The following is a 25,586-nucleotide window of genomic DNA, read 5'->3' on the forward strand; positions in this document are numbered from 1 at the left end:
ATACATCTGTTTACTAAGAGGTACACCATCTGCTGGTGGTCACTAACATCCGCTAACATCAGCTGCTGGTAGACATGAATTAGTGCGGTAGAACGTGCGAGGGATGTTCTCCATCTTGTCCTATGTTCTAGAAAGGGACAGTGTTTAGTTTAAAAAGGCGTAGAGGTAATGATGCCATACAAGCCAGTAGCCAGTCAGATTTACCTTTAGCCTCAGCGTATCCTCAAGTTCGGCCTGTATAGTTGATCATAAGGCTAAAACACTGTATGACACTAAGGTGTAAACCTGAACTCCTTTTAGAAGTAATGTTGGGTGTTCAGATACCGTATCACCACATTTTCTATAATAAAATACATATGTATAAAATAGGCCAGCACCTGTGGTGTGTTGATTTACTTTTGCCTCAAAGCATGTCTCCCGGTTTGAATCCCTGTTCTTCTGGTGTTTGCATGGGTTTTCCCTGTGTACTCCAGCTTCCTCCCACAGTCCAAAAACATGCAGATTGTGGTTAGGTTAATTGGAGACTCTAAATGAATTGTAGGTGTGAATGTGAGTGTGAATGGCTGTTTGTCTCTGTGTGATGATGCTGTGATACACTGGCAACCTGTCCTGGGTGAACATAGCAAATGAAGCCCACACTACTACCCATGGCAGTGTTATGCCAGCGATCTTCCCGTTGTCAGTGCCCTGTGTTGTTGTTCCATAGTTTTCTGCTGGGGACCAATCTCTTCAAAATAAAAGTGTCTGGTTCTGCACAATAACAAAAGAGTGTTTCCTTTGTCCAGCTGGCCTCGGTCCATTCTCCCATGGGCAGCTGAGTGCGAACAGATAGAAATAAACACAGTAACTAAATAAAGGTCACTGCAATATGGGGTAATAACTTGGCTTCATCTCAAGCTGTTTCGTTTAAAATGGAAAATACAATGGTTATTTTCATTAAAGATTGTGTCTGTGATTTTGATATAATAAATTAAAACATGAGTATTGTTAAATGCTATTCAAGCAAGTTTTGTTTGCTTTTTATGTTTTTTCCTAATTTTATTTTTTGGAAATGGTGCTTTTATTGTGAAGGATTAAATCCGGAAAAGGCTTTGCAATTGCCGGTGTGACACTTTTCTATTTCCTTGTTTTCAACTGTTTGACCGTCGGGTTTCAGCTGAATGTGGTAAAATGTCTGTGACTGTGGAAGGAAACAAGGTTTCTGGAAGAAGGAGACGAGAGGACGGAGAGGAGAGCGATGGTGTCAGCGGGAAGAAGGACAGACCGGAACCCAGTCGGTACTGTAGCTCCTCACTTCCTTCACAGCCTCATAAAACTGACACTGAGCCAGAGTGAACGAGTCTTCTCTAGTTTCAATGTTGCAGGTTCGTCATGAGATGTTTTATTATCTACAGCAGCAAAGGAAAGTTGCCGACAATCATCCAATGTCACTTTGGACTTTTTCAGCCCCACAGTTCCTTTTTCTAGCAGACACAAACAAACACATCTGTAAACACAGAAATGAATGATGGCTGAGTTCCATTCAGCTGCATCAGTTTTCCAGTCCTGGTGCTGCCAACAGGTCTCACTGTAAGGTCTCACTGTAAGGTCTCACTCTAAGGTCTCACTCTAAGGTCTCACTGTAAGGTCTCACTCTAAGGTCTCACTCTAAGGTCTCACTGTAAGGTCTCACTCTAAGGTCTCACTGTAAGGTCTCACTGTGAGGTCTCACTCTAAGGTCTCACTGTAAGGTCTCACTCTAAGGTCTCACTGTAAGGTCTCACTCTGAGGTCTCACTCTGAGGTCTCACTGTGAGGTCTCACTCTAAGGTCTCACTCTAAGGTCTCACTGTAAGGTCTCACTCTAAGGTCTCACTGTAAGGTCTCACTGTAAGGTCTCACTCTAAGGTCGCACTGTAAGGTCTCACTCTAAGGTCTCACTGTAAGGTCTCACTGTAAGGTCTCACTCTAAGGTCTCACTGTAAGGTCTCACTGTAAGGTCTCACTCTAAGGTCTCACTCTAAGGTCTCACTGTAAGGTCTCACTGGGACACTTGAGCTAAACAGAGTGTTCTTTTCCTACCATGACAAGTCACAGTGGCCTTCACACTAAAGTGCAACCTCAACTCGCCTTGTACTACTCACATCAGTCCTGTGTGACAAAGAGTTGCTTTCTTCCAGGGGCGGTTGTAGTGGTCTTGCAGGCCCCGGGTCGACCAGTGTGAGGCCCCCTTCTCCATTGTGCTCTTAAAAATCATAAGTAGTGAGTAGTGGTGATCATTAAAGTCTTTTTCAGACATGACCTCCGGGTAAAATCCAGAGATTTGGATACAGAGTTTACCCAGAATCTGCCTTTCACACGTTCACAGCGCAGCGGGAGGTTTTCTGCACAGACGAGTTCACAACAGCATCAAATCCTCCACATTATTCAGGCGAGAGGTGGAGCAGACAGAGGCAGGACGTAACGTATTAACTCTGCTGCGTAGATCAGGTGATCATGTTTACAGCAACACGATACCGTCAGAGTCGGTGTCTTCTAAGTGTGTGACACCGCTTTTTTGCCAGGAGATATTAGTTTTCTTTTCTTTTTTTTCTTTTTGCGTCTGGTTAGCCGCATTTAAAGGACCCTTCAAAATGGGACAGCCTAGTCCCTCCGCTGTGACGCAATTGGTCTTCAAATGTCATCTCTGAAGGATGCAGCCCCTGAATTGAGACACAGCGCTTAACTGAGTGTTAACCGCCATGATCAAAGCATACTGTTCAGAATGACCACATTTATATGCAATCTAAAATGTATTTTTATGTAGTCTAGTTTAAGACTTTATCTCAACTTTTCTTCCACCTTGAATTGTGTGCTGTGTATCTATAGATTAGAAGTTATCATTCGTGTCTTTTTTTTCCTTTTCCTTTGCTTTTTTACCAAAACAAAAGCAAATTTCATGAACCCCCAGGAAATTGCCTACCTAGTGTGTGATAACCCTTGAACCGCTGCAAGATCTTCATGCAGAGAAAATGTCATGAAAAAGTCAAGTAGCCTGTGGAAAAACATCAATCCAGATAAATTACTGCTCAAGCTCCTCTGTGCAATACGACAAATGAATGACCCTCATGTGGTATCTATGTCACCTTTTACTTTCACCAGGTTGGAGTCTTGTTTGGATCAACCCATGGATTCAAGCGGGATCCATGAACTTGTCAAGTATACACCCTCGCAGCTAGCAGGTTAGGTGACTACATCACCACGTCTTCATCAAATCTGAGCTGCAGTTGACATCTTGCTGTCCAAACTTCTTTTTACGTGATATTTCCTATTCTTTTCCAGCCAAGCATTATGATGCTGACACCACCGAGCCAATCAGCTGTGGTCTTCAGACTTTAGAGGAGCTTCTGACATGGAAACGAAGCGAGGCAAACCCTTTCAATGTGGCAGTCGTCCCTCTGGCAACTCGGGAGCCCCCCCTGGCCAGTACTTCACGTCGGACGCTGGTGTCTCATGACATGATGGGCGGCTACCTAGAGGACAGGTGTGAATTTATAAGGAAATAACAAGCCCCTAAGGAAATAGGATGATTTTCACTGGTCTATGTAGGCAACTATAAAGGGAGAATTCAGAAAAGGACACTGATCTTCAAATCACCTCAAAATTTTCTTTCAGCTAATTTCTCAAGTTTAAAAACTCTACACTGTTCACAGTGAGCTGAAAGGATATTTCAGGATTTCGGGGCTCTACTTGGCACTATACCTAAATTAGGGAGTATGCACTACACGGTACACAAAGTATGTGGACGCCTGGATGCACTTGTGTATAATAGCCATTCGATCCTGGAACCTTGCTGCAGGGATTTGCTCCCCGAAAGTGAGCTATTGATTAAAGATGCATAGACCACTGTGCTCCCTAACGACCACCCTAAGTATTTGGTAGGTTTCTGTCTGTGTCCACTAGGTTTCAACACAGGGAAAAAACTGAATGGCTGTGTCCTACTTCAGGGGCCACAGCCTTTGGAGGCTGCATGTGGAAGCTAATCACACTGTTATGAGTTATGACTCAGCGAAGTCCGTGTGCATGTGTCCCTTAGGTGCACTCTGACTGTGTCATCATAACATGAGCCATATGCCTAAATACAGCCACGAATGAAGACTATAAATACTACACTTGTTTCACAGATGGATTTTGTTGCTTGTTTTAGCTTTTGGGTCCATGATTCATCCATGATAATATATTTCTAATTGGGCTTTCCTCGATTTTATTTTGTTCCTGCAGCCACATTCATGTACCATAATGCCATGTCATTCAATCTTCTGTCGTTGAGGTTTGTCCAAGGGACAAGTGTCGAAGCTCCGTATGCCTTCTACCACTGGCAGTACATTGATATTTTCAACTACTTCACGCACAACATGGTGACTATTCCTCCTGCTGTGTGGACCAGTGCTGCACATAAACATGGAGTCGTCGTTATAGGTGAGTGAAAAATGTAGTCGTCCAGAATTCCTATTTTACATTTTATATCACGAGTATCAAGATGTAGTGAGAGTTTGACAGGGCTTCCAATCTTCACTGTGATTGGCTTTCTTTCCAGGGACTTTCATCACAGAGTGGAATGATGGAGCCAATGCGTGCGAAGCCTTCCTGAAAGATGAGGAGGCGTATCGGGCAGTAGCTGATAAACTAGTCCAGATTAGCCACTATTATGGCTTCGATGGCTGGCTCATTAACATAGAGAATACCCTCAGTGTGAGTAATTGACTTCTGGTGCTCATCACAACAGCACATATAGATTTAGGTCGTGGCCATAGAGTGTATGTCAAGATGGACGACGCGTCTCCACTTTCTCCCACTATCGAGAAATAAAGCAAAAATATCCAGGACACAAACACAACATCATTTTGTGCATTTGCAGCCAGAATCTCTGCAGTGGGATGGAGCTGCGGTAGTGAGGTCCTGCTGATACATGCACTTGACCAATCATGAGTCAGTCTCAGCTGTCAATCTTAGCATCAAGTAACTAATTATAACCAAACTTAGTGGAAAACATATATCAGTGTGATAAGAACTAACTGCACTGACAGAAACCATCTTTGAGAACAAGTTATTTGGCGTGTACTCTCTCTCTCTCTCTTTTTAATTTGGTCCATGTCCCAACCATTAACATAGAGGAGGCAGGATTTATGATCTATACTGCAGCCAGTATAAATCACTTGGCAGTCGAAACACTTAAAGGAAGCAGTCGTGTCGTCCATGTTCTGAGCTCTGACTGGGCCAATCCAAAAGGTAGATTTTTTTTTAGCTTGAAATCTTTCTGTTGTATATTTACTTTGATGTTTTGGATCATTCTTCTGCTGCATCACCAGTCTCTCTGTTATTGTCCTGTAAGTTACACTGACTACCTTAACAATTCATTTCCCCCCTCAATGATGTTGCGCTGTCCAGGCCCAGAGGCTGCAGTGCCCCAAATTCTGACGCTGCCTCCACACCTTCTTCACCTTTGGGATACGATATGCAGTGCTCACGCCAAGTGTAGTGCTGCATGTGTTGTGCAGGTTTTTCGGGGGAGAGTAGGAGTTTCCTTTGTGGTTTCCTGCCAAAGACACCGTGCTCCACGGTTTTGGCATCCAGATTAACTCAGCTCCAGGGATTCTTTTTACCTTTATCTGTTACTAGGGTTGACTCTTACCTCATTAAATGTTCTGTGTTTACTTTTGGAATCATGATAGGAGACTAGACACCATATTATAGACAGCATTACAGACAGCCTCTGGACAGATTTAAATATATCTGTTTGTGCTGTAACACACCTCAAATTATTATTATTGAGACAAATTTATACAGAAATACAGTTCACTCCCCTTTTCTTGCCACTGTAGCTCCCTCCTAGATGATGAATCCCACTGACTCGATTTTATCAATACTTTGGTGAGTTAGTTAACATAAGTCTGTTCGCACTGTGAGTATGTTAGCATGTCGATCGCAGAGCTAATCGCATTCCTGTAGTCTTGTGTTATTTTCCCTTTTAAAAAAAACTATTTACTCACTTACTGTATCAAGCCCTGAGGTACAAACAAATTGTGTGCACTGTCCTCTACCTGCAGGAAGTTGCAGTGAAGAACACACCTTTGTTCCTGCGCTATCTGACCGACCAGATGCATGAGCGAGTCTCTGGCAGCCAGGTGCTGTGGTACGACAGCGTGATCGAGAGCGGACAGCTACTTTGGCAGAATGCACTCAACCAGTCCAACAGGTAGAGTGGTGTCCTTTTGTGGTTTTAAAACTTGGTTCAAATTTTTACTTCATTAGTAACTTACTGATCCAAAACTTTGCTCCAAACTCCTCATAATAGGATGTTTTTCGATGCCTGTGATGGTTTCTTCACGAACTACAACTGGACAGAGCAGAACCTGGAGGAGATGAAAGAAGACAGTGGGATCAAAGGCCGTGAGGCTGACGTCTATATCGGGGTAGACGTGTTCGGCCGAGGCGAAGTGGTAGGAGGAATGCTTGAAACCAATAAGGTACGCACTCTGGATAAGGTGTCTTTTTATTCATGAGCCTGAATCACTTGCAGACAATTGACTTTGCGGTTTGTCTTCAGGCTCTGGAGATCATCAGGAAGCACAACTTCTCTACAGCCATCTTCGCTCCAGGCTGGGTGTACGAGAGCCACGATGATAAGACTGAATTCCGCAAGAACCAGGACATGTGAGATCTGCGCAGTATTGACACTGACTTTATTACACTCATTAATCGCCCATTAATTTAGAAAGCGTATTTAAAATAGTAGCACGTTTAGTCTGTGGGAGGAGATGAATAAATCAAGACTAGGATGTTCTTAAACTTCCTGCAGGTTCTGGGCTCTTTTGTCAGACTACCTGTACATCCACCGACCAGCCTCGCCTCTCCCCTTCATCTCCTCCTTCTGCCAGGGCTTCGGGAAGGCTCTCTACTGGAGAGGAAAGGTACTGGTGGAACGGTGGAAGAGGGAAACACACAATGTTAACATTACTGGTTGCTCATGCCAGTGCGCTTGAGTTTTCTCAAAGATATTTCAACACACTTCCAATTCAAGACGAACTACATGGAGAAAAGAAAGCTTTGAAGTCATGAATGATTCAATGCTTTAATTAACGTCATAATGAAGTGATTTATTCTTTTTCTCTTGTTGCATTCATTATTAGATATTCTTAGTGCAAGGATTGGACCGAACAGTTCTTGTTTCAAGCTGCAGACCATGGTAGTTAAGCAGGTTGCTTATCTATAAAATGCCACTTTTTCACAAAAAATAAAAAAGGGTACCTGTGTGAGCGAGAGAGAAAAATGGACTGGATTTCAACATTTTCTAAAACCAATAGAAATACCAATAACTCACACTGTGCAATGCTGGGCACCAGAACACAGGCGGACCAAGTACATGAAAAGATCAGACTGTTTTTCTGAGTGAGTTTTTCTCACATTGATAGTTTCACGGTCATTAAACAAATCTAGGAGTCTTAATTTATCCTTTTGTAAATCCATTCTTCTGTCCATAACCTCTGATGGCGTTTCCAGTTTAGTTACAGCTGCTGGATGTCTGCTTTAAATCAGAATATCAGTGTTGTATCGCTGCTTTTAGTTTATTTTAGAAGTGAATACATAGTTTAAAATTACATGGCTTTGTCCCACTGTGCGTCTCTGACACACCTGGTTGTTCAAATCCACTGTCGGTCAAGCTGTTCAGTTTTTATTCTCAAAGTAACAAAGGACTGCAGTAGTTTTGCTCGAGTGTTCACATTATTTGTTTGGTGAAATGCATTGTATACATGAAGGTTTATTTGCGTGCTTGATTAATGCTGTGTTGCTTTATGCTTTATGGGCCTTTTCTGTCAAGGCTCCCACTCTTTGGAACAATCTCGTTGAGGGGATCCATCTAGCAAACTCCTTATCCTCTCTTAGGCATTGGGGTTTGAATTGACCTTTTAACCTAGTTGTGATCTTACTGACTATCTTAATTATTTTGTAATGTTTTATTTTATCTTGCATTTACACTTTTGTGTTTGTGCTTTATTGCTGTGATATTTAAATTCCTTTTAATTGTTTCCAGTTTTTAAAAAAAAACTTTCCTATAGTTTGCTTTCAATGTTTTGTTTTAAGGTGTGCAACACCTTGTGACTGTGTTTTGAAATGTGCAATGTAAGTAAGGTTTATTGTTATTACTATGTGTTTGCAGCACGAGACTGAGCGGAGCTGGTTCAACCTGGCTGCCCAGGAGATCCAGCCCTTGTACTACCATACGGAGCTGGAGGACCAGGGCTGGCTGAGGAGCCGTGGCTGCCCACAGGACGCCTGGAACGGAGGCTGCTCACTGCTGCTCGAGGGCCTCATCCCTGCCTCTCATACATCGACGGTTTCTGCCAAGTGTGTGTGTTTTCTGCTCACCTTTTTATGTTGTGATCTTGCAGCACCACCTCCCCAAACACACAAGCTCATGCTCATTGTACCTGTTGTTTCTTTGCCTCTGTTCTGCGTCTTTCAGCATCTTCTCCCTCAATATACCCCTGCCATCCAAGATCCTGGTGAGCTTCATCCATAAACCATCTGCTGGGATCAGTGTCTCCCTGGAGCTGAAGACAACAGATGCCAGTCTGTGCATGGACAACCACAATGTCAAACGTGAGTTCCTGACACTGTCCGTTGTCTACCCTTGCATATTCTTTACAGACCTGTGAGGGCTGAAGCCAATGCCAGCTATAATCATTTTCTAATAATAATTTTTACATCGAAGGTTATCAATTCATGAATCACTCATTTTACTCATCACCCTCACTCCTACTCAGTCTGAAGGTTGCCTTATCCTAAAATAAGAACATTTGTTGAACTCTGATGCCTCAAACCTCTGAAGCTTTTATTTCTCCTCATTCTTTTTATTATCAAAGACGAATGCTGAAGACATGCAAAATTAACATGCTTCTTATTTATAGTCTTCTCTGCACTTACTGTATCTTTCGCTGGTTTAAAATGACCACCAACCCCAGCAGTAGAGCATGAGCTGTGGCTGATGTTCATTTCATAACATCTGGCTGAAACTTAGGTTTAACATAATGAAAGCAAGTGTTAGATACTCTGGTAGCTACCCCTTCAAACCTTGTAGTACAAAAGGTGAATTGCAAAGGGTTAGAGTAAGAAATTTGGATTTGGGGATTTGATAGGTGTGGATTTAACTCAGATGAAATTGAATGTGCAATTTAAACTTGGAGCAGACAATACAAATACGCATTACAATATAAAGATAGGTCAAGGATAAGAATATGAAAATTGCCTTTATATCCAACCTCGTTTTGGCTTCAGGTACATTAGACTCAGATATTAGCATCCAAGTTTGATACTTGTTAGGTTCCACTGGCTGCTACACTGATCCTGAACCAAAACACATTCACATCCATGGGTTCAATGTTCACTCAATTATATCCAATGTTTGCAGTCACCAGAGTGCAGCCGGAGGTGTTGGATGAGGGCCACCAGCTGGTGAGCCTGTTCTCTCAGCTGTGTGGAAACATGAACCCAGGCGGTTGGACAATCAGGTAAGACACTAACTGAAAGCAGTTATGTTGATCAGATCAGATTTCCAACCAACATGTTGTTTCTGGATGCAGCATTGAAAATGAAGGATTTCACTGTAAACTGATCAGTCTCTTCCCTTCATGTTACCACGTGCAGGTGTTTGCAGCTGGAGCTCCATGGCTGTACTCTTAGAGAAGTTGGTGTCAGCATCCAACGGAGGGGAGACCCTCAGGACACGCCTTTTAGCTGCAGGGTGGGAGAGATTATGGTGAGACAATGGGAGTCCACTGTGTTCAATTTACTTTATTAGAGATGCAGATAAAAGCTGACAACTTGGAAAAATCCTTAATGAACAACATCAACAAAACAAAACAAAAATAATAATAAATAAATAATTTAAAAATGGAACAGATTTCTTTCTCTCTACATGTATATATCTGTATATATGTGTGTGTATATATATATATATACACAGCATACAGTAAATCCTATTCAGTGCTTGCACATCAGCCAACAATTCTAGTGACAAATGGGAAGTAGCAATCACTTGTCTACGATTTCCATTCAAACTTGAAATTCGGTCACCTACTCTCCAACTAACTTATCAGCACATTTCAGTGCTCACACTTTGACACAACAAAGGCTTTCATTCATCAGGTGGTCAGCTGTAGTAACTGCCATAAGTTCCACTGTTCGAACCCAATTTATTCCAACTGTGCCTTTGCTTTAGCCAAAACTAGTTCATGTCGCTGATTTATTACAGGAGGTGCACTTCAGCTCATTTCATCACATAAACCTCAGTTGACATTTCATCTTCTTTCAGGGCGTGAACTTTAACGTAATTCTCCCTTTAGCTCTTTGATTTCAGCTGATCTAGGTTGACACAGGTACCTGATAGTTCTTCCCATTCTAATTGTTCTTGTCTGTCTGCATCTTGTTCTCTCTCTCAAGCTCCTGGATGTAGCCCGTCTGCAGGTTCCCTCTGAGCTGGTTCTGGGTATGTGCATTTATGATGTGGTGTGGCTTCGTGGTGTTGGTACCTTGACAGAGTCCACCTCTCCTTGCCTGCACCTCAACGCCACTCTGCGCTGGGACTACTCGAGCAAGACCGTGCAGCACTTCAGGGTGTACTGGCGCCGGTTGAGGGGACCTGATCCCCGAATCCCTCCAGGTCAGCTGGTTCTGTTGGGACGTGCGTATTCTAATCTGTTTAGGGTAACAGAGCTGGAAGTGCCGAAGCCCCCTGGCTTACTGGAACTGGTGGTGGAGCCAGTGAGCAGGAAGGGCTTTCTGGTCCCAGAGAGTCAGTGGGGAAGAAGAAGCCTCAGCTACTCAGCAGACGTCACACAATGACTTTACATGAACGTTACCAGGCTGCTGTTTATTAACCCTATCGCAAATGTTTCTATAAAAATAACTGATGCAAAACTCAATATTACGAAGTTGGAGCTCTTTAGTTGCTGAAAAGTTTTCAGGCTTGGTTCAACAAAAAATTACTCAGGCTGCCTTTGATTTTAGTGGAGGTGCACAAGTGCAGACACCTAACAGTAATCGTCATCCACCAAAAATGGATTATTGCCCAGTATGTATATCTATCTATCTATCTATCTATCTACCTATCTATAAATATATACACACATACACTGCTCAAAATATCAAGGAACACTGGACTGTTACAGGATAGCGGAGAGCTGGATAGGGCCCGTAGAAGGACATCAACCCAACATGATTCAAGTGTTCTCTTAATTTTTTGGAGCTATATATATATATATATATATATATATATATACAGAACATGCAAAACTTTCTGTCCATCTATGTTTTTCTTTTACTTGTAAGAGAACACGCCAAAGAAACATTTCGGTTCATTACGTAATCAGGTCTGATGTTTACATGATTGTAGGCAATACTATAACATTGTTTGTTTTGCATAATTATATAGATTTGTCAAATTCTTTATGCATTATTATAATGTATACATGTATATTCAATATGAACAATATTGGATGTCAGTTAAGTATCTTTTTCTGCATTGTTTATAAGTATCAAAAATAACTTAATTTGAATTGCCCTTTCCAAGATCTCAAGATTACTAAGTGCTTTTTTAAAAAAAAACAGCTGTGGAGCATGTGCGGAGCAAGAGTAAAAGCAATCAATATGTGGGCCTCTGTGTGTGTGTGTGAGGGCCTTCAGTGCTGGGGTTTTCCTGTAGCCTTCTCCAGATCCGTGCCTCAACACAGTCCCGTCTCTGAGCTCCTTCGACCTCATTATTTCCAATTGACTTGATCACAGGTGGCCTCCGGTCAAGATGTACAAACATCTCAAAGATGTCATAACAAAGTGTCTGAATGGGATGTTAGTTTTTCCTTTTTAATAAAATTGGAAAAACTCTGCATTTGTTTGTGTGGTGGGATTATTTAATTTAAATGATTGACCAAGCTACAATATGGAAATGTAAAAGAGTCCGAATAATTTCTGAATGCACTGTAAGAAATGAAGCTCTTTAGTGTAACAAGGGGCCTTCCCAGGAAGGGCTTTACAATTAATCAATTTGTTGGCTGTAGTTGAAAGCCTGGACAGAAAATATACCTGCTTAATATAGAAATGAATGATGAGGACCACAGTATTATAAAACTGTTACGTGGTCATCAATTTATTACAATTTCATAGGAAAAAAAATCCAATAAACATTTCACACACGCACAGAAGCAGCTAGAGTGTGAGAAGAAGAGCTTGGACTGGAGCAGAGTAAGTCTAAGCACAAGCAAGGTACAGTATATTGAGTGAGAGCGGAGGTTTTTGAGTGAGAGCATTACAAAATCAAGTCCCACTGTCAAACTGAAAGATCACGCTCTTGGATTAAACGGAACAAAAACCCCTAAGAGGCCACAATGGTCAGGAGGAAGTGTGAACCTTCCCTGGTGGATTGTGTGGAGGTGTAGGTGTGTGTGTGTTTGTGCTTTAGAGCATAATTTCCATGAAAGCATTCATGCTCTAGCTCATTCCATCAGCTTGCCCTTTCATTGGTTGAGCCGGGTAGACGAGACCAACTCTGAAAGGTGCATTGGCAAAACAGCTACAGACATTTTCCAAGTTTCTCACACAAGTCATTACAATTAAAACTTGAATAACTGCACTGCTGTTGTATGCCTCCACAAACCAGTGCAGTTTGTGTACATATATATTTTTTCCCCCCCTTCCAGATTTATAGGTATTTGTGACCTCTGACCACTGACATCAAATCAGAGTCCAAATGAGCATTTGTACCAAATTTGAAGAGATTCCCTCAAGCTGATCTTAAGATGTCACGTTTAAGAAAAACGTTAACGTACTGAAACTGCACTTATTGCCAAAAAAAATAAAAATAAAAATAAAAATCAGTGACCTCAGACTAAACTCTAATCCTCCTAAACCTGAGCACTGCTTTTACACAGCGGTACATTGTAGCTGATCCAAATGACGAAAACGCACTGCACACCATCACTAAATGTCTTACAGCAATAAATATATGGATGAGCAATTATTTCCTAAAGCTTGATGTGGATAAAACAGAAATCCTCTTAGTCGGCCCAAAAATCAGAGAGAAATGCTGGAAAATAATCCCTCAAAGCATTCTTGAGATATCGCGTTCAGCAGAATGGGAGGTACGGACAACCTGAAAACATAATGCCTCCGGCCACTGCCAGCGCGGACGCATTAAAAAGAGCACATTTGAAAAGTTTAATACTGTACCAGAGAAGAAGCCAGCGTGTACAAAAAACAAACAGTATTTATTGGTATTATAGCTGAAATCTACACAGGCCTTTGTCATAATCAAGGAGGTGTGAGATTTTGGATTTGGTTTAGCAGAAAGTGAATAAAAACAAAAAGTCATGATTTCATCGTGATTGTCAGAGCCATGCCAGCTGGCATCAGAGTGGGTGGATCAGGCCTGCTGGGTGATCATCTTCATCATCTGTAACGCCATTGGTCCCTGGTCTGAGGGAATCTGTCCAAACAGGAGAAGACAATATGTTGAAATCTTACAGATTGTAAAATTGTTATGATTCGTGTTACTTTTACTTTAGTGATTTCTTTTTTATAGATTCAATTCATTTTGTATGGAGCCAAACCACAGCATACATTATCTTACTTTACATATTAATGTAGAGACCTTCCAACATTACTGGAGAGAGAAGAAAACTCCCTTTCAACAGGAAGTAACGTTTAAAACTCAATGTGGCAGACATCTGCCTCTAGCAGTTGGGGTGAGCAGAGAACCACAGGGAAGAGAGGAGAGGTGGGAGGAAAAGAGGGACGAGAAGAGAGCATGTTTAAGAACCACAAGGGAGCAAAGGGATTTTTTGGAACAATACGGTGCTATGAACTCTTTAATATATGAACGGGCCTGATTGTTAAGGGCTTTGCATGTATGTGAGGAGCCGATATATCGAATTCTATTTTACAGGGAGCCATGCAGAGAAGCTGAGACAGAAGTAATAGGATCTCTCCCAATTCCTGTCGGCACTCCAGCTGCAGCCTTTTGGACCAACGGGAGGCTTTTCACAGACTAACTGGGACACCCTGACAATAGGGAATTACAATAATCCAGTCTAGAGGTAACAAAAGCATGGACTAGTTTATCAGCATCCAGTGACGGAGCTGGGGTGGGGTGGGGGGCTGACCGTTGCCACCTCACGCTGAATCTTGGCCTCCCTATTGGCCAGCCCAGGCAACACGTCACAGCCGTCACTGATTTCCCCCATGCGGAGCCTTCCTGCACAGGCACACTTAAGGTACGCTCCCATCCTGTGAGTGATCCCCATAGGCTGAGCTGAACATCTGCTCCTAGACCAGTAGTAATAGTCAGTAGTTTGGGACACTTGTATTACAGAATAGAACAGAATGCCTTTGTTATCATCATCACGCAGCTAAAATTTAGTGCAACTTTTCAGTGGAAGGCCCTACATACAATTAAAACAGTCAGCAGCAAGCAATCAACGCAACTCTACACATGAAGTTTAAAAACAAGAATATAAAAATAGAATAATAATCTGTTAATTGGAAGATAGTCAGTATAGTGTAAGCTTTGCCTTTATATTTTCTACTCAAACCCATTTTTATGTTCACGTAATATTGACTTTTATGCCACCCCAAAATGATCACAGGTTCCATCCTGGCCACCCCACTGAAAAATGTTTGGCTCCACCACTGTCAGCATCCTTTTGAGACCGGATGTTCCTAATTTTCAGGACACTGCGCAGGTGGAAGAAGGCTGTCCCAGAGACTTGTTTTATACGAGGGTCAAATGTCCACAGTAGAGCTGGGGGCCAAGCTAATGCCATCCATGACTATCTGCTCAGACAAGGTTTCATTAAAGTACAATTAAGTCCCTAAATTTCTGATCATTTACTAAAATGGTACCAGTTTGTACTTCCTCCTCAGTGACCCCCTTTGATTTATTGCATCATTATCCCCCAAACATTTGTTTCACATAATGTTTGCCATCTGCAGCCATTATCTCACCATGTGACCAGCTCTGAGAATCCAATAGAAGGCAAAGTTCTTATAGGTCTTGCAGAAAGCTCCAGTGACGCCTGGGGCGATGGGGTCATCTAGGGGGGTCCACCGCAACTTGTTGAAGCCGGGCAGCCCCTCCCACTTCAGCTGCTTCACCCACAGCTCTTGACCTGAGATGAGAAGCTGATTCATGAGGCAGATCTGAATGGCTCACAGTTACTGGAGCTGAGGACAAGAGAATACTCTGAGCCAGTTACCAATGGTGTCCACGATGAGGTCCAGCTGTCCGTTGTAGACAGTGACGTTGACTCCAGCGATCAGCAGCTGGTCGACGACGTCCACCACCGGCCTCATGAAGTCTCCTGCCATGTGGCTGAACACATCCTCTGCCTGGCCTGGACACATGGCAGCACAGGAGAAGAAAGAAAGAAAGATGGAAACCCTTCTAACGAGGCAGGAAAATCAGAGTCTAGAATGTGTGTTTGTGACATTAAACAAAACTTAAGACACAGTACCTCCCCAGGTGACATTCTGGGGAATGATGCCCAGTTTCTTCCTGATAGGTCCATTCATCAGCTGAGACAGTGATTGGCTGTGGAGGGGACGAATGTGACGACGGGTCTGCAGAGCTGGTGGAAAGAAGAAACACATTGATAAATAAATAAAAACTGTGATGCAAATAATCCTTGATTCTGTGGTGTGCCGTGCCTTGATAGCAAGGAAACTAACACAAGAGAGGATAAGAACCTTGACTCTCTTCAATCTTCCGGACTCTGTAGCAGCAGCAGTCAGTTTTGCAGGGCCTCATGATTCAAGTCTATTTTGTTGGATATTTTTGCAGTTTTATCTCTGATGCTGGTTCAGGTTAGATGGAAGACACCAGATCCTACAGATCTGAGTGTGTTCCCTATGAAAGAGTATTAGGGGAACCTAAAGGTGAAGAAAAACTGAGATTTTGAGAATAAAGTCATAATATTGGGTGGCTGTGGCTCAGGAGGTAGAGCGGGACGTCCACCAACCCCCGAAGTGTTCTTAAGCAACAGGCTGAACCCAAAATGGGTTCAGCCTGTTGCGTACTCCTTTCATTAATTTGGCCGGCCCCATCAGTTTTTGTATTCATCTTTTGGTTATGATCTACTTCTGTTGGATGAATGGATCATTTTTACTGCAGCTACTTAACTGGATGTGTTGGACCATTTTTTGCAAAGAGCCTTTGTGGGAGTCGTAACAACTTCTTCCCGTGTCACCAAACCCAGTTAGCTGCTCTTACATTTTAGAATTTGATGACTGGATGTGATCACTTGAAACAGCTTCTCACCAATGAAGTCCTCTCCCACTGAAGAGCGGACTTTTTCATCCGGGTCCTGGGTGAGGATGTTGTAGAAGTTGACCCCGTTGGTGTTCTGAGGAGTAAATAAATAAAAAGGCCTGCATGAAACCTCTTGACCCCTACACACAAACTGGTTTGTGAATGTGCGCACACACACACACACACACACACACACACACACACACACACACACACACACACACACACACACACACACACACACACACACACACACACACACACACACACACACACACACACACACACACACACACACACACACACACACACACACACACACACACACACACACACACACACACACACACACACACACACCTGAAGGATAATTAAACAGATGATTCACCTGACCACAACAAAATAGTGCTTTTGTAAAATCAATCCATTACAAAAGAATAAAGTTGATGAAAAATATGTTTTGCCATCCAGCAATTGAATTATCCATTAGAATGTACAGAGCTTTGTATTCACTGATAAACACAGTTAACAGTTTCCTGCATGTGAAGTGAACATATTGTATCAAGCAGTGCAGTGTAGAGGTATTTCCTGCACCAACCTGCTCCACCACAGTCTCGGTCACAGACCACAGCTCTGTGGCCTTCAGAAACTGTTGCTGCTCCACGGCTTGCTTCACCATCTCCGCTGCACTGTTGACAGCCGACAGGCCATAATCATCCAGCAGCGACTGCACAGCAGAGACCACAGTTAGATTAAAAACTCAACAGTCCCCTTTGCTCCCAAAAATCGGATTATAGCAGACATCTCTAAGAGGGAAAACTCTCTCTCCTGTTACTTACGGTGGTGTAGAGGTACGGCCCCCACGTCATGACAGAGTCTGTGGATGAAGCACGAGTCTTACAGTGAACAGTTCTCCACAGAAAAGTTAAGATAAAAATGCATGTCACTTTAAGAGGCCCTGATCTGATGTAATATAGAGCAATCATTATTTATAAATATACAAATTAGGTCATATACAACACACAAACCTGGGTACACTTGTCAGTATCACTAAAATGTTAAGTCAATACAAATCAAGTCCATTTAATAGGGTTTTGTTTTTAGCCAAAGTCCAAAAATAATTTAAGACTTTAAAAACAATGAAATAAATAAGTCAGTACAGCATTATTCATGAGAATACATTACTCCATTTTATAATTTTTAAGTTTACTTTTAGCAATCTAACAAACTGTGGAGAGATGTCCTGCTGTTTGTTGCAGGGTTCATTTTCTGCTCTGCTTTAAAACACAAGCCTTCCTGAGGTTAATGATATTCTCTGGTCTTGTGTGGTGAATTTTCTCAATTGGTCTCCATTCCCTTGCTCATCACAGTGAATTTCACAGAGAGAAATCTACCCAGCAGTGTTGTGACAGACTCCACAGCCCATTGAATTTAAACATGGGTTTGAAGATAATGGAGAGCTACAGTAAATTCAACTTGATGCTTAGCAAACTCACTTAACTCCTGAAAACAAAAAACATACAAGGGTCTTGCTATTGTGTAATATACATGGAATGTGTCAGTTTTTGAGCATTGTTATTGTCCCATAATCCAGATGTGCAACATTCCAGCAGTTATTTTCCATATGAAACATGTACTAAGGTGCAGGTAAAAAGACCAGAGATGTTCCAATAACAGGATCACAAATACCTCTGATACAGCCAAAAATACCAGGTCGGGCATTGGCGAGTATGCAATTCTGCATTCCGATTTAATACCACATCTTTAGCCTATAGTAGTTTCACCCAGATAAAACTGCAATTTTCTTTTCACCAGGAATCACTTATTTTCCTGTCCAAAACAGAAGTTGTACTCCCACTGGCAAGTATCGTTTGTAGAGCGACAAAGTAGAAGGGATTTTCAGAAGTGTAGCATTAGCCAGAGCTAAAATGTCCGCAATTTGGAAATATTTCATGCTGGAAGGTCCTACAAGTAAAACGGCAACATCTACCATGTGCAAGACTTCAGTTGTGAATTTCGTTTTTAAAAAAGGGTTGATCTGAGCTGGGCCATACAACAATGATCATCATTTCCATACGGGGTTAGTAGCATACAGCTGTTAGTTAAATGCACTGGAAATCAGCAAATACTCAAAGTTGAGGTTTGGGAATTGGTATGTGGAAGGAAACATTGTATTGGAACATCTAATAAAAACTGAATGATACTGACCCAGTGGGGAAATCCACGAGTCCCCAAGTGCCACACCAACAAAGTTACATTTCACTGTTCCTTGTGCTATGGCCTGGACGGACAAGAGACATGGATTAAAACACAGCACCTGGTGACCAATGTACGTTTTTCTCTCAATGAGAAACTCATCTAAATTAAAAAGATGGACAATATGCTAACACAATCTGTGTTTAAGTGAAAATGAGGTGGCACTAGAGATCAAAACTCTTCATAGATCTTCACTGGAAACCATGAAAATACAATAACTACAACCTGAACTGTCCGAGCTAGTTACTTTATCTGGCGTTCAGTTTACTGGAACAATGTCAGGACTTATCCAACGGCATTAAAAGGAATGTTACGCATGTATTAAAGAGCACTTGCATGTTGCAGTTTTACCTTAAAGACATTTAATCAATTCCCTCCCCATTTTAGTCTACACACAATATAGCTTAATATTTTTTGGATAGGTCCAACTGAAACATCATATTTAATAACTTTTCGAGCAGCCACTTCCCATTAAAATAGTAATTTGTTCCAGAACAGTTTTCAACCAAGTCTTAAATTCTCCAAATATTCTTTGTATTAATCTTTCATCAACACTGAAGTTTATCCTTTCTTCTACACTAGAAAGAATGTTGACAGGCAAACTACTTAAATGATGGATGGCAAAAATACCCTAACCCTATATTTGACAGTTCTTTGAGAACAGGGACTTTCCACCATGAGTTAGCTAGGTGGTGGTGGGGGGGGTGGGGGGGGGGGGGGGGGGGGGGGGGGGTGGAGAGTTAATGCTCCCCGTCAGACTCAAAATGCAGTGAACTCACCTTGGCGAGTTCCAGTGAGATCGCAGCGGCCATCTTTCCTCCATATGACTCAGAGAAGATGTAAAAGGGGATGCTCTGCAGAGAAGAGAATAACCAGCACTTCAAAGAGAGAAAACCTTAGGGAAATACTTGGTTGGCACTGAGCAGGTAGTGTAACCCTGGTTTAACAGCTTTCTCTCTAAAACAAGTGGCTGTGATGTCAAAGAACATTGATTATTTTATAGATATTTTTTTATTTCAAGTTTAAGAGAATCGCTCATCAAAAATACTTCAGTCTACACTGCACTCAGGTCCTCAGCAATCAGATGAGCTGTTATTAACAACAATCAAGAGCCAGACAGACGAGGAGATTCATAGTTGGATTCATTCAAGGTGTGTTTAGAGAAATTCAAAGTATATCGTGTCTACATTTTTAGCCACAAGCTCCATAGGAAACCAGGTAATGCCACTGAAAGGGTGCACGCAATGCCACACCCTGTCACTACAGGGAAGCAAAGAGCCGACATACCTGGAAGTCAGCCTTCTCTGAAAAGAAGTGTTTGAGCAGCACTAGCATGTCTGAGGCCACCGTGGCCACATCGGTCGCAAAGCCATCAGGCCCATCAGTGTAGCTAAAGCCAGTGCCCACAGGGTTATCTACAAATAACACACTGGCTGCCTGCACCTGAAAGAGACAATACACAGACACACACTATATCTACATGCCATCATGCCATTTCAACAGTTGGAACACTTTTCCAATACCTTTAAGTTACAAAGAGAAGAATCCTTTGGATTGGAATAAAGAGTTCAGATTAATATAGACTGTAAGACACAATGCAGGAAATTGCTCAACCAAAGAACACCTCATTGCTCCCTCTTCAATAGTCCATTGGAATTTACATAATTTTGAATTACAATTTACAGACAGTGATGTTTTAATCTCTGCAGTGTTAAAAAAAAAATAAACTTGATAAAAAAATGCAATCATCCTACCCAGCTGTTCTTTCTGGGCTCTAGGTTCCTGTTCAAAGGTCCGATCTCCTCAAAGTTCCCAAAGCCACTTCCTGATCCTCCTGGTCCACCCTAAACACACACAAAAAAAAAAACATTATATACAGCTATTAAAGGTTTTGTCGCATTGAAAAAAAAAAAAAAAACACCGTTCTTTACATCAAGTACTGCTTTTTTGCATATCCCCCATTTGAAGATGACATACAACTTAAATTTTCATTGAAGCCTAGTGAGACATTTAGGTTATCTGAGCTTCTCGGCTGTTAGACAGCTATTCGAGAGTGGCCCACCATAAACTCTACAACTCATAAGACAACTTCTGATTGTTGCTTCAGATAAAGTCTTCCCTCTTATTGAAGAGTCTAGGATTCCTTTCCTCAGCCTCCCTATCTAGTCTATGTAATTTAGGGACACACACACACACACACACACACACACACACACACACACACACACACACACACACACACACACACACACACACACACACACACACACACACACACACACACACACACACACACACACACACACACACACACACACACACACACACACACACACACACACACACACACACACACACACACACACACACACACACACACACACACGATCTACTCCACCCTATTTCATTTGCCCTCTCTCTCTCAGGTCGGACCATTTAAATCTATTATACATCCCAGGGAGCCGTCTAAAGACCAGTGGTGACAGGGCTTTTGAGACAATAGCACCAATGATGTGGAGCGGCCGACCTACTGCTTTAGGGTTTGCCGATTCTGTGGAATCATTCGAAAACATACTGGTTTAAACAGTTGATCAGTGCACCTGTTCTGTCTCTTTTTAGTGTGTGTTTTCTGTTTTGAAATCCTCTGGCCCTGTAAAGCACTTCATAGCTCTTGTCTGTGAAAAGTGCTCCACAAATAAACTTTACTTAAAAAGGTCTTTGGTGATTGCGGCCTAACAGCTCAACTGCAGCTATATCTGTCCACATCACGTTTCCAGAATTACTTCTCCAGATGTTACTTTCAGACACTGACTTATGATGAGGTCACAGATAAGTTTCCTCCTGTAGTCCCAGTTTGTGGAACAGGGTCAGATGAACCTTCCTGCAGCTCCTTTACAGTCATTAGGGATTTAACTTAGCCTCTGCATCGCTCCGGTCTTATATTGACTGAGCCATCAACTGCTGTTTCTAAATGACATTTTACTGTGGAAATTTCAAACTGGAAGCACTTTGATTCCTTTATCGTCCCCTTGCTTTGTACTCAACAATATCATACTGTGACAGGTGGACTTATGTATTTATATTATACTTTGGATCAAGGGGATCCCACTTGTGTGAAGTAAATGGTCCGATTGCTCCTAAGATATAGATACTGAGGTGACACTGCTGCATGGATGCACTGATCGAGGAGTACGCAGATAGGAGGAGGAGGAAGCTGAAAATGTAAACAATGCAACTCAACTGATCTTTAAAAGATCTATTTAAATAAAACACCCCATCAAAATTAGGACACCTTTACTAGCAGGTTAAACTAACCTTTCATACATCCATCTCCAGACTGCATGTTAAGACAAATTTGTTGATGTAAAATTCACTATTGTGTTTTTTAAAAAGGACGTTTTATATACACTGTCCATCTCTATTGCACAACAAAGTCCATAAGGCACATTGAAAATGTATATTGTGCTTATCTAGCTCATGTAGGGTTGTCGTAGCAGCGAACATTTGTTTTCTTTGCTCAATTATTAAATTACAGATCATCAAATGGGTTTTCCAGGCTGGTGGGTTTAAGTTTGCCAGTGTTATCATAGCGAATCCTTTACCAACAAGACTGGTCACATTTTTTTACTTTTGGAAGGTTGGCTCTAAACAGCATCATTGTTAGTTCCTCTTCTGCGGTTAAAAAAAGAAGCACCATTGCAGTAAGTCATTCAAACTTACCACAAAGAGCTTTTTTTAGAGAGTCAACATGGGATGAGAATCACTCACCCTCCAGTTAGAACATGACTCACTTCCATTGACATGGTTTAGCTTATTAAATCTTGCATTAACATACATTAAATCCTGTGGGCAGTACTGGTAACAGGTTTCATACTATTGTAACATAAAGGCAGTAGAGTCCAAGATATGAGAAATTAAACATTTCCCAGAATGCAACTTAGTTTAATCTTTTATAAGATCTGTCAAACGCAATACTCTAAAGTTTGCAGCAGTGGCTTCATTATGAATTTGTCATCTCAAGACCAAACTGTCCCCTCTTCACGGGTCGTGCTCCTCGTGCACAGTAACTTGGTCTTGATGTGTAAAAATAAATAAATAAGGGGCTGAGTGGTACATTACAGCTGCTTTGCTCAACAACAAAGATGCAGCTTGGACAAGAACAAAAGCAGACGTGGGGTTCAAAACAACACTTTGCTGTACTCACACAGGTTGGGTGAAACATGGAGAAATTAAGCACATACAGCGTACAAGGAATCCCATGAACCTGTGCGTTGTAGCCAAAGAGACGCGGCTGTGGACGTTTTAATGATTAAGTTGACAGTCAGAATTTGAGTAAGCGTGTCCTACCTGCAGCCACATGACCAGAGGCAGGTCTGTGTATCCGGCAGACTGGCTGTCAGCGTAATACAGCCACCAGAACATGTGGGCCCCCTCTCTCACCTCCACATAGTTCCAGGCTTCTTTACTGGCCAGGGGGATGGAGAGCCCTGCAGAGGATGCAATGAGATCTGCTTCATTCACAGTGTTTCTTACACAACAGTATAGATGCCTCTATAGAACAGAAAGCAGGTTCTCTGTTAAAAGCCTGAACTATTAAGTTGACTAATCCTGAAACGCAGAGTTCTTAGTTCCAGATCAGCAGAAGGAATTTGTTCAATCAACTCTGAAGGTCCATTCTGAATTAAGGGCTTCTGTGGTGAATAACAAAAAAGCCTATAGAAGGGAAAGGAGCTTATAGAAGCAGCATTTACAATGAAAAAGGTAAATACAGCAGCGATTTCAACCTGGTGGAAAAGATTAATAAATTCCATTTTGTTTCCGCACAAGTCACTCCTGGGCAGACTTGATTTCTTTCTTAATAGATGATACACTGCATTGTATGTAAAAGAAAAGAGTTTAGCTTTTCTTTTAAAATGAAATGCAGTGACTTCAGAAAGTGTTTACACCAGCAGAGAAAGAGTGAAGAGAGTCAGTAAGCTTACACTTTATTCAGTACAGTCGACTAGATCACATAATTTTACAAACTTTCATTTCCTGAACGAATGAGAAATCCCACAGGCTGCTGGATTAAAAATTAATAAAGCACTAAACGGTTAATGGCCGAAATACATTTCTGATCTACTGCTACGTTACAGACTAACAGGTCTACTTTCTGTCCCCTGAGTCAAAACTAAACCTGGAGAAGCAGCTTTCAGTTTTTTATTCTTCACCCACGTGGAACAAGCTCACAGAGAACCGCAGGTCTGCTGCATCTCTTAGTTCCTTAAATTCAGAGCTGAAGACTTCCCGGTTTGTCACAACCTTTTATTTAATCAAATAGGTCCTCATTTCACTTTCATTTTTTAAATTCTCTGTAACTTTAATTTGTTTTTAAAGTTGTTTTACTTTGACAATTCGTCCTGATGCCTTTTGTATTTCATGTAAAGCATTTTGAATTTGCTATATAAATAATACTGTCTTGCCTATTGATGCATGGTCATGTTTCAGTGTATAGATTTATATCTGTGATGAGGATGAAGCCGTGATCTCTGTCTCCGAACACTTCTTCAGCCTCAGGAGGAAGAACAGCTGGCAGCCATCAGGTTAGCGCCACAGTAACATGGAGTACAACTCATCTGCGTGTCTGGAAAGGAAAACCCAGAGTTCCGTTCATCTGCAGGTGAACTAACTCACCACAGAGGCAGTCCCCCGCTGGGAGCAGCTCGTGCAGATGAACGAGCTCAAACTAAACGTTCCGCATTCAGCGGAGTCAGCAAACGTGAACACCGCATTTCACAGTTTACTCGTAAACAACATACACGTGACCTCCGGCGGCTGCTCCGCATAGAAGTGACTGATCCTACCTTTAGTGACGAGGCCGGTGAGGAGCAGCAACGAGAGGGACCATGTTGGGACCATTGTTGAAGTGTGTGTGTGTGTGTTTGTAGCTCTGCTCTGTGCAGCTTTATGAGGACGAGAAATCATGTGACCAAAACCGGAGTCAGCTGATCGATGCCTCCTCCGCCCCCTCCTTTTTCCCTCCGCCACAGTTTGAAAATGAATTTATTTATTATTATCATTATTATTATTCATAAATACGTGCCATAATCAAAATAATGTGCTATGTCGTTAAGAATTATCTTTGGTGTTTAGCTTTTTTTCTCATTAATGCTGGATCAACACCAAACAGTGTAATCTTTGATACGTTGATACATGCCTTAAGGTTTGTATTTGTAACCATTGTTTAAAAAAAGTTATGACAAACTAACAAATGAATACATTTTTTAAAAACTGTGACTTTAAACTTTCACAAACTGTGTTTCCTGGTTTTAACCAGTTGCTGTTGTTTTCCAATATTCTGAAACCACTCCAACCCAACAGAGGGCAGTGTTGAAAATGAGTTAAAGGGAACGCTGGTTAGGTGAAATGACGACTTCCTGCAAGCGCTTGACCATCAGAATAAAAGGTGAAATGTTTTAAAGAAACACAAATTATTTGTGTAAAAACATCACAATCATCGTCATAATATTTTAATAACGGAACTGTAATGTTAAAAAAAATATTTCACTATTTTTGCTTAAAATATAGGACTGGATATCAGTCATATCAAAAATATTCTCCTTACTACATTAATGACTGCTGGGCTATAGAGCCCCTTACAGATTTGTGGTTGTAATTCTGCATCGTGAGTCATAAGATGTACAGTATTTAAATGATGTAACCCTATATACCAGTCCTGTCATTTATTAGGTACCTGTTGTAGCTGAATGGTTTGATAAGGTAGTTTCCTGCTTCTGCTTCTCCAGTCTGACCTAAGCTTGTAAAAACAACATGACATCAGGAGGACCATAAGAGGGCACATAAACATTGTAGCTGCATCCACACAAAGACAGTTTCTTATTTGTCAAAGATTTTTTAGGGCGGCAATCACAAAACCTTTAATTCTGCTTTAATAAATATAATATTCTTAATTTGCTTGATTTAAACATCAACAAAGCAAGTAGTTGCAAATTAAGATACAACACGATATAATAAGA

The 25,586-nt window shown here is 41.6% G+C and overlaps 2 protein-coding genes across 2 annotated transcripts; one reads left to right on the top strand and one right to left on the bottom strand.

The window, feature by feature from the left end:
* Nucleotides 1–1,111: 1,111 nt before the first annotated feature.
* On the top strand, nucleotides 1,112–10,939 carry engase (endo-beta-N-acetylglucosaminidase). The gene is made up of 14 exons (XM_034594286.1): nucleotides 1,112–1,277; nucleotides 3,120–3,199; nucleotides 3,300–3,501; nucleotides 4,288–4,436; nucleotides 4,555–4,709; nucleotides 6,065–6,213; nucleotides 6,313–6,484; nucleotides 6,565–6,671; nucleotides 6,817–6,928; nucleotides 8,176–8,363; nucleotides 8,482–8,618; nucleotides 9,427–9,526; nucleotides 9,663–9,774; nucleotides 10,458–10,939. The coding sequence occupies exons 1-14, from the start codon at nucleotides 1,171–1,173 to the stop codon at nucleotides 10,857–10,859; spliced, it is 2,172 nt and encodes a 723-aa protein (XP_034450177.1). The 5' UTR covers nucleotides 1,112–1,170; the 3' UTR covers nucleotides 10,860–10,939.
* Nucleotides 10,940–13,261: 2,322 nt separating this feature from the next.
* scpep1 (serine carboxypeptidase 1) lies at nucleotides 13,262–24,531 on the bottom strand. Its single transcript, XM_034594330.1, has 13 exons — nucleotides 24,414–24,531; nucleotides 22,918–23,057; nucleotides 20,325–20,414; nucleotides 19,858–20,013; nucleotides 19,350–19,424; nucleotides 18,523–18,595; nucleotides 17,154–17,191; nucleotides 16,913–17,041; nucleotides 16,324–16,408; nucleotides 15,521–15,634; nucleotides 15,263–15,400; nucleotides 15,012–15,175; nucleotides 13,262–13,494 (listed from the first exon to the last, which is right to left on the bottom strand). Exons 1-13 carry the CDS (start codon nucleotides 24,466–24,468, stop codon nucleotides 13,432–13,434), a joined length of 1,320 nt encoding a protein of 439 aa, XP_034450221.1. The 5' UTR covers nucleotides 24,469–24,531; the 3' UTR covers nucleotides 13,262–13,431.
* Nucleotides 24,532–25,586: the final 1,055 nt, after the last annotated feature.

The sequence above is a fragment of the Hippoglossus hippoglossus genome, chromosome 8 (assembly GCF_009819705.1).
Source record: "Hippoglossus hippoglossus isolate fHipHip1 chromosome 8, fHipHip1.pri, whole genome shotgun sequence".
Classification (NCBI taxonomy): Eukaryota; Metazoa; Chordata; class Actinopteri; order Pleuronectiformes; family Pleuronectidae; genus Hippoglossus; species Hippoglossus hippoglossus.